At 39.6% G+C, this 17,012-nt stretch overlaps 1 protein-coding gene across 4 annotated transcripts in view; it reads right to left on the reverse strand.

Annotated features, from left to right (window-relative positions):
• Positions 1 to 14,991, reverse strand: part of BCAR3 (BCAR3 adaptor protein, NSP family member) — a 48,618-nt gene extending 33,627 nt beyond the window's left edge. Inside the window, exons 1-3 of one of the 4 annotated variants that reach the window (XM_072342689.1) lie at positions 14,601 to 14,991; positions 7,004 to 7,331; positions 297 to 336 (exon numbers count right to left, since the gene is read on the reverse strand). In XM_072342689.1, the coding sequence (XP_072198790.1) occupies positions 297 to 336; positions 7,004 to 7,323 (360 nt within the window). In that variant the 5' untranslated portion in view covers positions 7,324 to 7,331; positions 14,601 to 14,991. Of the gene's footprint in view, positions 1 to 296; positions 337 to 7,003; positions 7,332 to 14,020; positions 14,428 to 14,463; positions 14,487 to 14,600 lie in introns of those variants that run through there. The other 3 variants (XM_072342690.1, XM_072342688.1, XM_072342686.1) reach the window with 3 other exon arrangements.
• Between the last annotated feature and the right edge of the window lie 2,021 nt (positions 14,992 to 17,012).

The following is a 17,012-nucleotide window of genomic DNA, read 5'->3' on the forward strand; positions in this document are numbered from 1 at the left end:
TTCCTTTACTCCCCAGAAATCAATTAAGCAAGAACATGGGTTCTTTTAACCTGTTAACAAAGATGAGTTCATGGGTAGTCACTATGTAACTGAAAGAGGCCCCAGTCTCCAAATGAAACACAATACCAAGAAGTGTTTCTCTGAAGCAAGCACACAGAAAATGGTCTGATATAATTAGTTTCCCCAAAGCAGAAGATAGACAGGAGCACTATTTGACTACAGAAGACTAGAAACACTCGTGCAGTTCTAGTTACATGCTGAATGAAGTATTTGAAGGATAAGAACTGGTACCTTACCTTAACATACTCCAAAGCAGGATCTGGAACGTTCTGATCTCTAGAACAGAATGGGGAAAGAGGGAGAAGAGAAACAAAGAAAAAAAAAAGTGAGTCCAAATATTTCTTGTGCTGAATACTAGACCACGATAAAATTCTTGTTAAAAATTGCCTTTGTGAAGACAGCCTACCCAATTCTGTTTAAGCGGAAGTTGCTATGATGTAACACTGGAAATTTCAGCAGGTTCAGACAGATAGATAATGGGCTACACTGGAATCAACCAACTCAAAATATAGTATCAAATTTCACGTTCATTAGGAATGTAATTGCTTATCATCAGAAACTAAGTTACTGTTTAATACTCAGTTTTAGGTCCAATTCCCTCACAGCTTTTAATCTAGAAGCAAAAAAGAGCCCTTCTGCTTTACAGCCCTGCCACTAAAGAATATTGCAAGGCGCTCAGCTGTCCAGGTTGGATCATATGTTGCTGTTTCTATCTCAATACTTATTAACAGTCAAATTCCATTCCCAGTTAAGTTTAAAAAATAAAAATAAAAAACACCAATGATGCCAAATCCAGTGAAAGTAGAATTTGGTCCATTTGAAGTATTTTCCTAGCCAATATCCAAAAAGGAGACATTTGGACAATCGTATACACACAGAATACATGCAAACATATCAGAGAAAACAGGTGAAGCACAGAGGGAAAAGGAAGCTAGTGTAGGGGAAAAAATAAAAATAATAATTAAAAAAAAAATCACAACATTTAGCAATTTAACTGGGAAAAAAATTCCCATTCTTAACCAGTTTAGCACAGTTCATAAGCATGGCTAAATTCTTCTCATACCCAAATTACATGTAGGAAGTTCTGAGAATGCTGAATGCTGTGAAAAAAATTTAGCAATTTACTTTGCAACTTATTTTGCAATTTACTCATCACTCATCTGTGGAATCATTCAGAAAAAGGATCTAAGCGCTGTATTTGTACTATACTCCTGAACAATGAACCTAAGCGATAAAACTAGCTAGTTAACTGCTTCTTTAGCAGTGAGAATGCTTTTGTCTGGTATTCACAAACTCTACTTCTGTACTGGCCTTGTTATGGACTCTACTGTTCCCACTGTCAACGCAACAGATCTTTAGGACAGATCAAGCCAGAGAAAAATAAATGAAAGAGGTAGAAACACTACAAGACAAAGCAGTCTGTTTACTGCCACATAAAGCAAAGAATCCACCACTGAAAGAGAGAAAGCGACCTACTTTTCTTTCACTGTACTTATTCACTGTCCACACGACAAAAGTGCTTTGAAAATTTTGGCCTTGGGAAAAAGACGCTGTAGCAAATCTCTACAAGAGCACTATAATATTTAATCTGATAAACTGATACACAATAAAACATAGCAACTCCTACAGTGCCCCACTAGTACAGCTTATAGAAGGGGATGCTTATGCTGTAAGCCCTCCTCATGTCAGCCATGTTTCTCCTAACAGATCTTTCCTCTCCTCTCCCTACCTTATCTTGTCTAAGTAAATCTTCATCTTTGTGCAATTTTTTGAGATTATTTTCAAGGAATGGCAACTTTCATTGATGTACAGTAATAGTAAAGATGTACACTATAAATGTGCACTAATAGTAAAAATTATTTCATTTTTGAATCATTCAATTCCAGCATAAAGCTGCCACATTAAGCAGTTACCCAAAACTAGGAACTGAGCACAAAATTAACTCCTGAGTCTCAGCTCTCAGTAGTGATGAAGCACCATTTACGTCACATGCACCCAGCAAAGGAAATCTATCCAGTCAAGACCCCTAAGAAAAATAAAAGCTTTTTCTTTTTTTTGTAAGTTATCTTAAATAAAAAGGGCAAATTCACAACCTCACTATTTGTATAGTACAGTCTTCGGGAAAAAAAACAACATGACATTTTAAGGTAAGTACTTGCAGGCTCTGATACATCTCAAAATCAACTCAACTGAAGGTTTGTTTCAATAACACCAAACTTCTCCTTTTTCATCAGATTTTATTGCATTTCAAGCAATGCTAATGTTTCTCTTCATAAAGAGCTTGACTTTACAGCTTTATTCATTTGTATGTTAACCTACAGTATGTATAAATTGGAGTCTGTAAGTCAACCATCACTGTGTGAACTGTGGGTTCACATATTAGGTGTTATTACATATTTTGGCTTTTAAATAATCAGATAAGCCCAACTCCCATTCAGACAAAAAGTCCATTACATTCAGGAAGATGTCCTCTGAAATATTTTCAGAACAACTCAAAGTAAGGCACTGGGTAAGGGCTCATTAGGTCACTCAGAACTGGCTTCACGCTCTTTTCATTCTCAGACCAGCACAAAATATAATTTAAGAAAGGGATGTGAATACATACTCCCATATCTATTTTGGATATTCACAACTGTGCCATCTCATTTCATGAGCTAAAAAACAAAGCCTCTCTCTAACGCATTTCTGTTAACCCTTCCCCATGTGTACAAGTAGCATACATGTACACATGTACAAGTAAACCATTCTCCATATGCCTGCGTTGAAACTGCAGTAGAATAAAATACTCCTCCACTAACAGTTCACCAATAGAAGAAAGCAGTTAATCTTATCACACTCATAACCTCCACCATTCTAAGGCTGTCCTGGCCAGAAGCACATTCTTTCTTGAGCTTCCCTTGATACATCTGAAAACATCTTTCTCCCTGCTAAAGCACAAATCCAACTCTGATCATTCAGCTCAGTGGATGCAGAATAGCCAGAATTTTCAAGCAGCTTTTCCTTTTCTGCAGACTCTAAGGCTTGTTCACTAATCCTCCAGCATTACATCAATGAAGAATCTTTAAGTTGATATTCTACTACTTCTTTCTATAAATTTTAAGAAAACCTCCATCTTTCTATGATTGTATGTTACCTTCCAACCTCTATGCTGTGGTAAAGAACCCTACAACATACAGACCTGTGCAGGCTAAGCCATATTAAGTGCCCACTTTCTCTGGTCCTTTGCCATTCTCACAGCCACACTTATAAAAAAAACTGTGATAACTTCAATACAATTTAAGTGTAGACATAACAGTATTATCAGAGATGCCCAAATCCTCATCATTATTCAACTAGATAATAATTCTTACAGTTATGAAAACTGCTGACAGTCCCTGAAGTACATTATTTGTGCTACTAAGCACTTTTATAACTGTTCTTGTGGGGAAAAATGTTAGGCCACATTGCTACAAGAAAGCATGTTTCTTTGTTTTACAGTGACCATTACTAGTGACAATTTTAAAAGCAGCTCTTTCTTCTACATTGAAAAAGCAATGCTGAGAAGAACAATTTTCTCAACAGTGCCAATGCTGCTGCCTGATAAATCAAAGTGAAGACAGTGCAGCCCCAAAGGAGCCTGAGAAACTGAAAAATGTACCAACCTGTTGCATGGCTGCTTAGACAAACAGAACTGCTATAGAGACCAGATAAGATTAAAAGCCTTCTTCATTTTGCCTCCAAAATCCTTCCATCTACATAGATTTAATACACAACTACTTAATTGTAAAGGTACAAGTCTGAACACACTAGACATACTGTACTTAAGTATATGTTCTGCAGATTCATGTTATTTACACTGTAAACCAGAGTAAAAGACCTGGTGATTTTATCCTTGAGCAGCTTCTGCATAACACTTGCACTCCTACTACATTCCTAACTTCATTCCACTCTTCTATCTACAGCTGCACAACACTATGAACATGACTCATTCAAACACCAGTGGAAACAAGCGCAAACTCCTATGACTAACTGCATAATGACCTGCAGTTCACACAAGAACAGCGGGGACTATTCAGTAATTAAAACTCGGGAAAAGATAAAACTTCATTTTCTCTGGAATTAAATAAAATCTCCACTCACCCATCTTTGTTCAGAATGCCTCTGCACAGCTAATATTATAGCCATTTACTTTCACCACTTCCATTTTCTGCAATCCCTTCACTTGCTCCATTCTACCTATCACAGAAGAAAATCTATCCTACTTCTATTACCTTTTCCAAGACAACTTCTAATTTTGAACCACAGGCAGTACTGTTCTCTCTACAATTTGATTAAAAGCTCAAAGTAGGAGCTTCCATTATTTTGTTTTTCCATAACATTTCGGAGTCCAAGAGCCAAAGCTGTTCTTAAGCATTCTTTTTCCAGGACAGCCACAATGCTGTGAAAGCAGTGGTTGTGCAGCAGAACTATGGCTTATCAAAAACAGTCACAGCTTTTATAAATTTTTCTGCATATGTGCTCTCATCTGTTGACTTATATCTTTGTCTGGCAACTCATAACAGTCAGTGCTTTATTTGATGTTCCTCAGAATTGAGTTATTCAGGCATTTTAAATCAGTTTAATTTCTTTAAATAAAGAAAGAGGCACACTCAATAGTATCACAGATTCTACCTATTTACCTGAAGCTCGTGTAAATAGAAGAATTACTCACAAAGGATGATTGTCATCTGGCTGATGTGTTATCAATGTGTTTGACCAGAAACAAGGGAAAACTAATACTTTGTTTTAGAACTAAGTAAGAAGGTGGTGGGAAGAAAACCCGTCCTACCTGACTGCTTCTTTAATTCAGTTTAAGCTCATTGCATCAGGCACCCCTCTATACAGTAGAGTGAACAAGACAAATATACAATATACCACCCTAAGTGACGTCTACTCTGCTGTGTATATTTCACTCAATTTCATTGATTTCCTCTTTACTAACAGATCAGAAATTTATAACCCTGCACGATTGCTTGATTGCTCATCTCCCGTCTTCACATCATCCAACCAGGCTGTACTCCAACAAGTTGGTACTAGTGAGTTGCTCAGCACAGAGCTCCAAGAATATGCATAATAAACTGTGGCTTCTACAGTACTTTCAGAAGCCAGTGACATCTCACAATCTATCATAAAAATACATATCAGACTGCAACATAACAAAAATCACAATGCAGTGCATCTCTTGCTACCATTTTTTTTGCTAGAAAGTACAAACACACATAGTTTCAGCCAGAGTGTGACAGACTGACAGGTTCATGGCAACAGACATACAATTAATAAAACTTATGATACAGAAATGGTCAATCAGAGTATCAATCTTGCAAACAATTTCATACCTGGAGAACTGTACTGCAACATTTAAATTCAACACACACTATTATCACAGAACCCTTAGAGTTGGAGGGACCTTTAAGAGTCACCTAGCCCAGCTCCCTTGCAATGAACAGGGACATTCACAGCTAGATCAGGTTGCTCAGAGCCTGGTCCAGTCTGGCCGTAAATGTCTGTAACAATGGGGCTTCCACCACCTCTCTGGGCAACCTGTGCCAGTTCTTCACCACCCTCATTGTAAAACACTTTTTCCTTATATTCAACCCAAATCCTAAGACCCTTGTCCTACTGCCACAGACACTGCTAAAAGAGCCTGTCTCCTTTCCTGTTGCTCCCCTTTAGAGACTGGAAGGTCACTATCAGGTCAGCTCTAAGCCTTCTCTTCTCCAGGCTGAACAGTCTCAGCACTGTCAGCCTGCCCTCAGGCTCCAACAGGTTTACGTCTCTCTTGCACAGAGGACTCCACATCTGGAAGCAGTACTCTAAGTGAGACCTCACGCGTGCAGAGCAGAGGGGCTGGATCACCTCCCCTGACTGGGGGGTACATCCTCTTGGACTTTCCTTTGCTAGTCAAGGTACCTGTAGAAGCCTTTTTTGTTCTTCTTGGCACCCCTTGCCAAGTTTAATTCAAGCTGGGCCTTGACTTTCTTGACAACATTCCTACGCAGCTGCTGATGTCAAATACAGCACTAGAGTTGAACAACACATCATTTAGTTTGACTAAAATATTCACACTTCTAACTTGTATGAACAGTATTATAGCAATGAAAGGCTGCTTTACTCCTAATGATAATAAACATTATATACATCTCTAGAATAGAACCAAAATACTATAAGGCTATTTTGATAAAACACACATAAGATAACGTGGACTTCACTATAGTGTAACTAATACAAGCAACCAACCAATCTGAACATGAGTCCAAGCATCAGAATATATAGCCTATATGGCAGAACATGTACCACAGGAAAATAAGACTTGCTCTCTCAATTTTCTTTTTTAAAAAACAAAACAAGTGAAAGGTGCAGAGTCATCACAAGAAGACTCAAGAAGTGTACATTTGACAGCAAATAGGACAATGTCTTCTGCTCCAATACAACTGGGCTTCCAGGTAACAAAGCAGACTACATGAAGACCTATCTTTAAATTTGAAGAAAGCAAACTCAGAACTTGCTACCATAGCACCGTGTGTATTTTAGTAAAGCCCCAGGAAGATCAAACTAAAGAAATAGCACTTGCTGTTATGACTCAAAAGATGTAAATTCTATAAATCGACATTACTGTAAAAGGAAAATTATGTGGAAATCTGAAATACTTACTAAGTAAAAAAAAAAAAAAAAAAAAAAAAGGAAATTCTCAAAATTCCTGAAGTCTATCCATCAGATTCCATCCTACCTCTAACACTGCGAATTTCACAGTTGTTTTTGTTTGGTTTCTCTCATCAAGAAGCAAACCAAGTACTAGAGAGGAAATCAACTTCCATTAGCACACAGTTATAACAGCTGCACCTGTAACTGGGCATTTAGAGGCCTAGAAAAGCATCTAACAATCCCTAAGGGACAGGTAAATCTAAATTAAGATTTTTATAAGTACCTGATATGGAGTTTGTTGCTCTTCCCATTTTGTAGAGGGTGTTCTTCTATGACATCCTGTACAAAAGGTGGCTGTTGTCTTTGCATTCTGGTGTATGGTAACATTCCCACATGGCTAAACGTATCACAAGCCATAACTTTAACTGTTCCCTTCTTCTTCCTGGGGAGAGTGCCATGGATAGAGATGTCTTGAAATGAGTCTGAGCGATGCTCAGTTAGTGAAGGTTTGGTGGTCAAAAGGTCCATGGACGATGCTAATGAGAACTGATGGTTGACTGTGACATTTCTGGGAAGACTTGCAAACTTCCCTGCAGCTATCATTCTTGATTCTGGAGGAGAAAAAATAATAATAATAACAAAATCAGTATGAATTGAAGTCCCATTTTAATGGAACTTAAATATTGTGATTAACAAAAGCACCTGTAAGGAAAACTGTTGATCACAGCCTGAACCTCTGATTAACCATCTGAGACAAGCAACGAGTCAGCTGCAGGAGCATGGGTGAAGGTAATTCAGCTATGTTCCTGGAAGGGGTGAAGCTTAACTCCACCTCTCCTAGATCCCATTTAAGGGCTGACGACTACTAAGGTAGCATCTCTTTCTGGAGATCATTCCTTCATGAAGTTTTTGTAGTTATACCTATGACAGTAGTGAGCCTCAACACTGGCAAGCATCCATCTCAACTGAAAGCCTCAGCACAGGTGAGTCTTCTCTTAGATACCCTCTGGCTATTTACCCTGTAATTACAACTATACACTCAGTATTCCAACTATACAGCACCTAGAACTCAACTTCACTTTGCTTTAATGCAGTCATCTCCAAGGTGTAGCCTGTATTATAATCAAGTCACATTCCACTCAACTGCATGTGTCAAACGTGTTAATTAACTTTTCATATCCACTTTTTTTTTTTTTTTTTTTTTTTTTTTAGTTCTTTATATCCTCTGAGGACTCAGGCACCAACTTGAAATAATTAACAAAAAGCAAAAGTTTTAAGAGCATTTTGACAAAAAACAAGGGATACAACAGCTTGGTTTGGAAAAGAACATTTCTAAACCCAGAGGATGGCACACAGTTAGGAAAAATCTTTCTGGACAGTCTTGCTCAAGTAATAAACCTAGCCAAGAACCAGTCACACATTTCTAACTGGCTGAAAACGAAAGGACTCTACCCTAGAGATAATGGCAGGAACAGATTACTGGAATTCTCTTCTGCAGCATGCACAGCCTGCTGGCTCAAATGGTTGTTGACAATAGGGATTTACATAGCTGTCAGTCTCTTTTTCAATCAGTTATAGCCTGCAGTACAGTACAGGTCTTTCTGTTATCATGAGCAAAAAACCTTGTGAGGCAAACACTTCAGACACACTAACCGATCCCTATTCATCAAAAGGAGAAAAACAACAACAACAAAAACCACCTACCTCATGCTCACTTCATAGCATACATTACAGAAGTCAAGATGCCTTGTCCTAGCCACGTATACTAGCCAACTAAAGCCATTCTATGGAACAAATAACACAAGGTCAACCAACCCCAAGCTATTTGATCCAGGTGGTAGCCAACCAGGTGTTTCCTAGGCAAGCTGGAATAACCACAAGAGCAGTACAGACTGATAATCTGAAGGCAAGAAAGATTTTCTGCATTAGCTGATTGAGAGAATCTGTTCTGACTTGGCTTAGTTTCTTGTCAGGAAACTAAACAAAACAAAGAGTAGTACCTCAAAGGCCTAGCAGCCTGGAAGACAGCTTCCAGCTATGCAAGAATTCCTCTGGTTTTGGGAAATGCAAAGGTGTTGCAACTCACTCCTCCAGCCTGAGCACTTTAGGTACTAAGAAAGTGAGGCTGCATTGATACTATAGTTACTTCTGCTCAGATGTTACTGTAACAGGCTTGGTAACACTAAAACTGATCTCAAATTTATTCTATTTTCTTCCATCTGTGTTGCAGACTCACAGGTTCCCAGAATTCCATCTCAAATTCCATCCCACTTTTCTCATATCAAAAGTCCTATAATAAATATGATAATATTTGAATAAGATGATCATTATGATAAATGATATTTAGACTATGATTTTTTAATCTTTAATTTGCCAAGGCTTCCAGCACAGCTGCTATGTACTCTAGCAGAAAATCATCTGGAAATGGCAGTTCTGAGTATCTGTTTGACTTTGGTCAGGTTTCTTGCTGCAAAGACTAGAAAAAGAGCTGAGAAGTTAAAATGAAATGTGTATGTTAGTTACATAGATCCAAATAATACTCGAAACTTGAAAGAAAGCCACATACTCACAAAAGTCCTTAATAAATTTTTGTATGGGCCCTTGTTGTGAAATACTGTTACCTCTTCATTTATCAAGTGCCTTGAAGATATGGTTTCTGATTGTCAGTACTAATAATATTGCATGGTCAATTTCAAAATAAAAGTGCTGCAAGGCCTTTGCAAATACAGATATTTGTATTACAAATATTCTAAGCAAAACAACTGGTCCAGAGATAAGAAGCTCTAAAATGTAAATCTTTACCACAAAGCTACAGTTTCCTAGCTAGAACAAACTGACAGAACTCCTTTCCAGTAAACTCAGCTTTAGTATCACAGAGGAATAATAACATGGATCTCAAGCAACAAGCAGGTAAAACAATATATATATATATATATATATATACACATACATAAAGCTTCTTAGAAGTCTCACAATCATTTAAAACCTCAACCTTAATGGGGTGTGCTTAATGTAAAAAAGCAAATATGACAAACAGAGGCCACGTCACTCATATTTTAAAATCTGTTGCTATTTTCCTTTTTGGGCTGAGATTCTGTACTTAACAATTATATTTTCTTATTGGTTTATTAAAAAACACATTCAAAACTCTGAAGTTTGACTATATAAGTGTAGATCACCCAATCAGAAGGAATCTGCTTAGGTTTTTCTGCATGCTCCTGCTAAGCTGAAACGAAAGATGATATTTCACATCAATTGGTAGTAAAATTGAGTAGGTGTTAAGTATAACCAAACAAAGCTTCAGTTTAACAGTACCAGGTGAGCTGATGCTTACAAGGGCAATACACTCTCAACAACTTTTATGGATCCTATTTGAGGATTCATAAAGAAAGATAATGATTCCCTCTCCTAACCCAATCTCAGGATAATTATAGCAATTCAATAGGTTTCCAATTCAGTATTCACCAAATAAATGATGACCCCCTGAAGTACATCATTTTTCTTTTAATTTCTCAGGCTCTCCTTAAAATGGAAAAACCAACCACACTTCTGTCAGTTATGCCCTAATCATTGTACCTCTTATAAAACTCATGCCCTCAGTAACATCCTACATTTCTCATAATCATAGAATCACCAGCGTTGGAAAAGACCTAAAAGATCATCCAGTCCAACCGTTCACCTATTACTAATAGCTCCCACTAAGCCATGTCCCTCAACACAACATCCAGTCTTTCCTTGAACACCCCCAGGGTCGGTGACTCCACCACCTCCCTGGGCAGTCCATTCCAGTGCCTGACTTTCTGAGAAGTAATACTTCCTAATGCTAACACCTAATTCAACATCTAATTCTCAAATTCACTCTTTTTTTTTTTTTTTTTTTTTTTTTTTTTTTTTTTTAAATTTTTTGAGTAATCAAGTTGAAGTTCCCAACCTAAGAAATACCTACCATTTAAGAACTTGTAGGACACTTAGCCAAAATTCTGTGTGCACAGAAGCTTTGATACGTCAAGCAATACTCCCCTCAAAAAGGGGAAAAAAAAACCAACCCAAAAGCCTACTTGCTGTTATACTATGCATTCTTAACAAATGGCGACTGAAATTACAGCAACCAACTTGATAACAAAGGTCTTGCCAAACTATCCATACATTTTTATTGTACTTAATGTAAACAATGCAAGGAGGGAACCTCTTCATCTGAAGAATCTGGAATGTCTCAAATACTTTAACACATGATTCAAAGAATGTCTCTCTTTGTTTGACGAGAGATAGAACCTCTTCAGTTTTTCTTCCTAAGAGACACAGCACTAAGAACATCTGCAATCATGCACTCAATAATAGAAATGGTAGAAATAACTGCAGAAGGACAGGTCAAAAGTAACTTAGATGAACAAATTCCTATTTGTCAAAATGCAGCATTTAACAAAACAGAGAGCTTCACGAGTCATGAAGCTTCACGAGTCATGCAAGTTCCCTCTAACTACATACAGTTTATTTCTTAACAATATACTGTTAAAAAACGACAACAACAAAAACGCAGTTTTTTGTTGTTTGTTTTTTTAAATGGAGAATGGGATTTCCCTTTCTTCAGTCTGTAACGTATGAGGGAATCAAACTAGATTCTATGTTCAGAAAATTGGAGGGCATTAAGTGTTCCAGCTAACTTCTAACTTGTCTTTTGGTGATGAGTGGGGGAAAGGGGAATACAAATTAAGTTATCTTTAAAATCAACATGGCCCTTACAAAACCTTATGAGATTGCACACACAATGACATACATATCTGATGGGCAAGATCAAACATGAACACAGCTCTGACCCAGCGGGATGGCTGTCTCTTCACATTGCTCAAAACAAAAAAGAAATAAAACAAAACAAAAAACACGTGAACAGTAAAACAAACTTTGCTTCCTCCAAAATTACACACAAAAATCCTTCTATTTGTGCCCTCTTGGCTTTGGAATGCAAATACATATGCTGCTCTGAAAGTAATGCCTCCTATTTATTTTCAAGGAAACCACAACAGATACAGTGAGCATAATAACTATCCTGTAAAGAAAATTCTCAGCTACGAAACACTATTTTTCAACACAGTCACCATCACTAGCTACGTATTTTTGACAGTGATGAACAAGAAGCTGCACATTGTGATCATAAAAAGCTGCACCAGTGGAGATGACCCACTGTTGCTGTTGTCACTACTGAAACACACCACCCACTGTCTCATTGTGCTCACATCCACTGCATGATCTCCATAAACATTCAGCAAGTGGCAATGAATGTCAATGGATGCCATTTTTTTTTTACACACAGAGTGGAAAAGTTGACACGTTTGCTTCACGTACACTTCCATATCAGATGCCATTCTGTCAGACTGCCCATTTGCTGCCATCTGTCCCGCGGCAAAAACATGTAATGGAATACTGGTGAGAAGCTTCAACCTCTCTGACCATAGTACCAACACATGCCTCTGCCACTGTGGGCAAACACAATAAAATAGCAGGCACTGCTGCTAGAGCAGCCCTCATACAAACTTTCTGGTTCAGACTTCACAAAAAAATTTGGATGCAGTTCACAGACTGAAGTTTCACTCAGCTTTGACATGGGTGCAAAAGTAGGCAGTCTTTCCATCCCACAAGGAAACAAAACCAGTGTCATTGGCTGCTACCTCGTTTTCACACCCTAGAGGAGGAGATACGGAGGAAATCTCTAGTTTGGTGTAAAAGATTTATGAATGGCATAGCCAACAGTCCAAGGCTGTATATGGACATGAAATCTCATAAAAGGAAACTGAAAAGCAATTTCCAAGCTCTGAATCAGACTCTCAAACTATCTCAAAACTCTGAATTATATCCAAACCAGATTTAGATACTAGACCAATAAAATTCTGAGAGAAGTACAAATTTTCTAACAGGGAGAACTACCAATACTTCAGACTTTCTGAAGTCTAGACTTGATGTTATCATATCACCATCAGCCACTTTACTCAGTCATACCACTTCTTTATCATCATGCGCACTACAAAGCTAAGAGGGCAAGAAATTGGTTTGTATATCCAAATCAAAGAACTGCCTTATGATCTCAGGTCTTTATGAGATGGAGGCAACCTTTATAAGAACCCCACTTAATTTTGACACAGCAGATTTCTTTACAATAGTCTTCTACCTTCCCTCTAACCCTACGAAGCAGTAACAGTAAATACAGACAATCTTACTGTTGAATTACCTGGTATGTTTGCACATGCTACACAGATTTTGTGTTAATTATTTGCTGAGAAGCAATATAGAGTCTTCTTCACTAGTATAAAAGGAAACAAGACTTTTTTTTGTTCCCAGATAGCTACAACCTGTATTTTACGGGTTTTTGTTAAACAAGATAAACTTACGCAGTAGCTGCAACAGGTCACAGGACTTTGAGAAGAATATGAAGGCTCAAGAACTTATGATAAGCAGAAGTAGATTGAGAAAGCATACACAATAGCACAAAGGCTTTAAGCTGCTATCAGAAAACATGCAAGTCTGTCAAACATCAGAAACTCCACACAGGATTAAAGACAGGTCAGTGCTTCCAAAGGGTCTTGGGGAGCTACCAAACTGTTCTTATTCTGAAGCAACAGAAAGCATGTAGGCCAGGACAAGTTATCTTTGAATTTGCTGTTTTGAGATGAAACAAAGAGATAAAACCAAGAGATAAAACCCACGCTTTTATTTCTGTGTTTTCATACTTTTCATACTTAAAATGCCCTTATATATTTAAAAAAAAAAAAAAAAGAGAGAAAAAAAAAGAGAAAAAAAAAAAAAAAGCCATAACAAGCAATCAGTGAAGGGGGATCAACAAACAAGTAGATCTCATCATTTAGCACATGCTATAATCTCATAAACTTCAGTACCCAACCAGTCAGCTCTGTACTGCTGAAGCCTTAACTTGCAGTGAACATTTTATCTCCATTTTGCTGGAGGAAGCAGAGTTCACTAAGGTTACAGTCCAATTTAAGTGTTCCTCACCTAATGCTTCGAAACACAACTTTTGACCCTCCTCTAACATAGGAAGTAATTTATTATTTTCCTGCTGTTGTATTCCCACGGTTTTAGTAAAAGAAAATCCTACACTAACTGTAACTGCAAATTAAATAGCTAACGTTTTTTCAGCAGTATGTGCTTTATGATTTGGAACAAGCACCTTACCTACACTGCAAATTTGGACAGAAAGCAGCGCTTTCATACAAGCTCCTCTTTAACTGATCAAAAAAGACGGCGGCAGTATTTCCTTTCTCCCTAGCGAAACACCTCGGTACCCCCAGCTCACCGATCTGAACACCTGCGAGCACCCGCTGCATTTCCACGGGCGCCGATCCCGCAGGCCGCCGGCTCACGTACTGCACGCGGCCGGGCTGGGGAGCGCCGCGCTCCTTCGGGAGCTCGGGGGCACATAAACTCTCGCACAAACCCTGCTCGTCGTTCTCCACTCCGAAGGAAAACGCCGTCTCAGCAGCCGCCCGTCTGATCGCTCCCGTTCTGGCTCGGCTTTCCGGAGACTGGCTGTAGCTCCGCTCCTGGCAGGGCGGTCTCCCTCCGGGCACGCAAGACGGCCGGGGCGAGGGGGCGTCCGGGGCGCCTGCAGTAACCGCCCGGGGCATTCTCGAAGGGCCCAGGGTTTCGCCCTGCCGCGGCGGAAGCCGCAGCGAACACTTGCACCAGCTTGCCCCGAAGAAGAGCGGATCGCGATAACTAAAGCAAAGGTGACTCAACCTCAGCCTTCTGAGCTCCTTATCGCTCACCCGCCGGCAAGCACAGACGGCGCCTTCCCCGGTCGCGGACCTTGGTTCCCGGGTTCCGTGACTGCCACCCCCACCCCAGCGCACAGCCCGACCCCGGCCGCCACTCACCTGGGGAGCTGCGCGGCGCCGCCCGAGCCCGGCGTGCGGGAGTCCGGCAGAGCGGCGACCGCGGGCGCTGTGAGCAGCACGGGCAGCGGGGGCGCTGATTTACGACGCCCCGCCCCTCGGAGAGCTGCCGGGACACACACCCGCGTGCACACAGTGACCCCTCGCTGCTTCTTTTTGCTCGGTTTTAAGAACTTGCCTTCCGTAATTTCTTCTCCCAGATTAGCACTGCAAAGCTAGAATTAACAGTTTCCCAAATCCGCCCTGCTGACGGACAATTCAAAGAACGTTGCATACATGCCATTCACCAACTCCTTACATCAGCACACTTCCCCCTCCTCCCACCACGTTACAAGCAGTTATCTGGGCAACAGGTTGGCGGAACAGAACAAAGGCTCAAACATCTGTGAGGGATCGGGCGCTAGCAGACCAGCTGAAAGCAGCAAACTCACCGCCCTCTCTTTCCTCCAAACTAGAACTGCTGAGCTAGTTCCCTCTTTGTACCAAGAACAGCACAGTCTGACGCTGCATCCAGACATCCACCCCACTACCCCCTACGTTTTTAACATCACCTCTGAGATACACGCTCAAGCCTTACATCTCCTTTCCCCAGATAATCCCATTTATTGCCTATTTCAATCCAGCCATGGTCTGTGCACATCTGGCATGCTACCATTTGCCTCAGTCTTCCCTAGTATTGCTTCTGGGAGCCCTAATAAAATGCCACAGAAGCTAGGCTATCACACAAACTACTTTGCCTTGCTGCCCATCACTGTGAGCCAGCCAGCAGGAAATACCCTTAGCAGCCAGTACCTTTCATTTTCATTTATGCAATTGGTTGAGCTCTTTCCTTTAAAGCCAGAGGCCTTGATAAGGACTAGTTGGGAGTTCATTCTTGGCATTCAGTGGCTGATTACAGTGAGTCAGGATAGCTTCTTGAAACACAGGGCTCATAAGGAAAAATGGCTTCAAAAATAGAAGATACACATTTAATAATTTTGATAACACTTTTCCTCTTCATCCAACATTTTGGAAACATCTTAACAGCCAACCTATAGGCATTAACGTTTCAGAAGCAAATATTTATCTGCCTAAGTAAGCATCTTATTGATTTTGACATTAAATACTTGATTCCCATTGGCTGTACAATTCCTCTGTTTCGGGAGATCCCTTGCACGCATTTTCTTCATTTCATTTCTCCTGTTCAAGAAGACCAAAACTGGGGCAAAAAAAAAAACAAAACAGAAAGAGAAGTTGAGGGATCTGTATTACACTTCCAGTATTGTGAGCCATGTACTTTCTGTATGACCTATACTTACATTTTTGTAACACATATCACAGTGATAAATATTTTCACAGGAGAGACCTTACTTCTCCACATGTTCCACAGTTCAGTGAAAAATATCTAACATCACACAAACAATTCAGATCAGTTACCATGTAAGATGGCCTCCACTGACAACACTACTACAACACCAGGAAATTTTCAGGCACTGCCATTACATAGGAAGTAATGTCATGGTTTCTTGTCATGTTTTATGAATAAGACTTGGAAAAGAAGTTGCAATTTCCTTAGTAACATGACTGAGTGCTCAGTAATGGAACTGGTAGCTGGGCAGCACTGAATTGACTGTGATTACTCTTGCATGAGTCATTACATCCTTTTCCAAAGAGCTGACTTTGCCTTCAGATCAAACTGAAAACTGGTCTTTTCCTTTATGTACAACACTGTACACAACATGTACATATTTTAAAGAAGATTTATCTGCAACTTGTAAGAATGAAGAATTCATAGGACCACATTATGTTACTGTGAGTTACTACAGTAAGCTAGAGAGTTAATTGGAATCAAACTAGATTAGAGTCCTTGTCATTTGTGGTGCTTTCACACTGTATTAAATCTACTTCAGAAATGGGTTTATTGAGATGCTATTAGAACTCTGAAAGCACTAGTGCCCTGAAATGACTACAACACCTCTGCCAGCTCTTTCTTTCAGTATTCTGACCTGTCATAGCCCTTACTCATCTGTTTATCTACATAACATCATGTTGCCTGCTCATCACCTTGCTGCAAAACTTCTAGTGGTGAATCACTGTACTTCATGCTATCAGATCAGGGAGGCTTAGAAAACAATGGTGCGCAGAACACTGTTGACCACACATCACATGCAGCTGTGGGCACGTATGGTCATCACTGACTTCTGCTTTCAGAAGGAAAGGAGTATGTACAGTTGTATCGATGTCTTTGCATTAGGTGAAAATATACAAACATGAGTAATTGAGGAGGAACATAACTGACACCTAAGACAGTCCAAGAACTGTGCTGTTGTAGGTTGCTCACCTTAACTGTGCTAGGAATTGAGTACTTCCTTGAGATACATGAGGTTCATAAGAGATCATTTACAGAATGTACTT

Source organism: Excalfactoria chinensis, chromosome 8 (genome assembly GCF_039878825.1).
Source record: "Excalfactoria chinensis isolate bCotChi1 chromosome 8, bCotChi1.hap2, whole genome shotgun sequence".
Taxonomy (NCBI): domain Eukaryota; kingdom Metazoa; phylum Chordata; class Aves; order Galliformes; family Phasianidae; genus Excalfactoria; species Excalfactoria chinensis.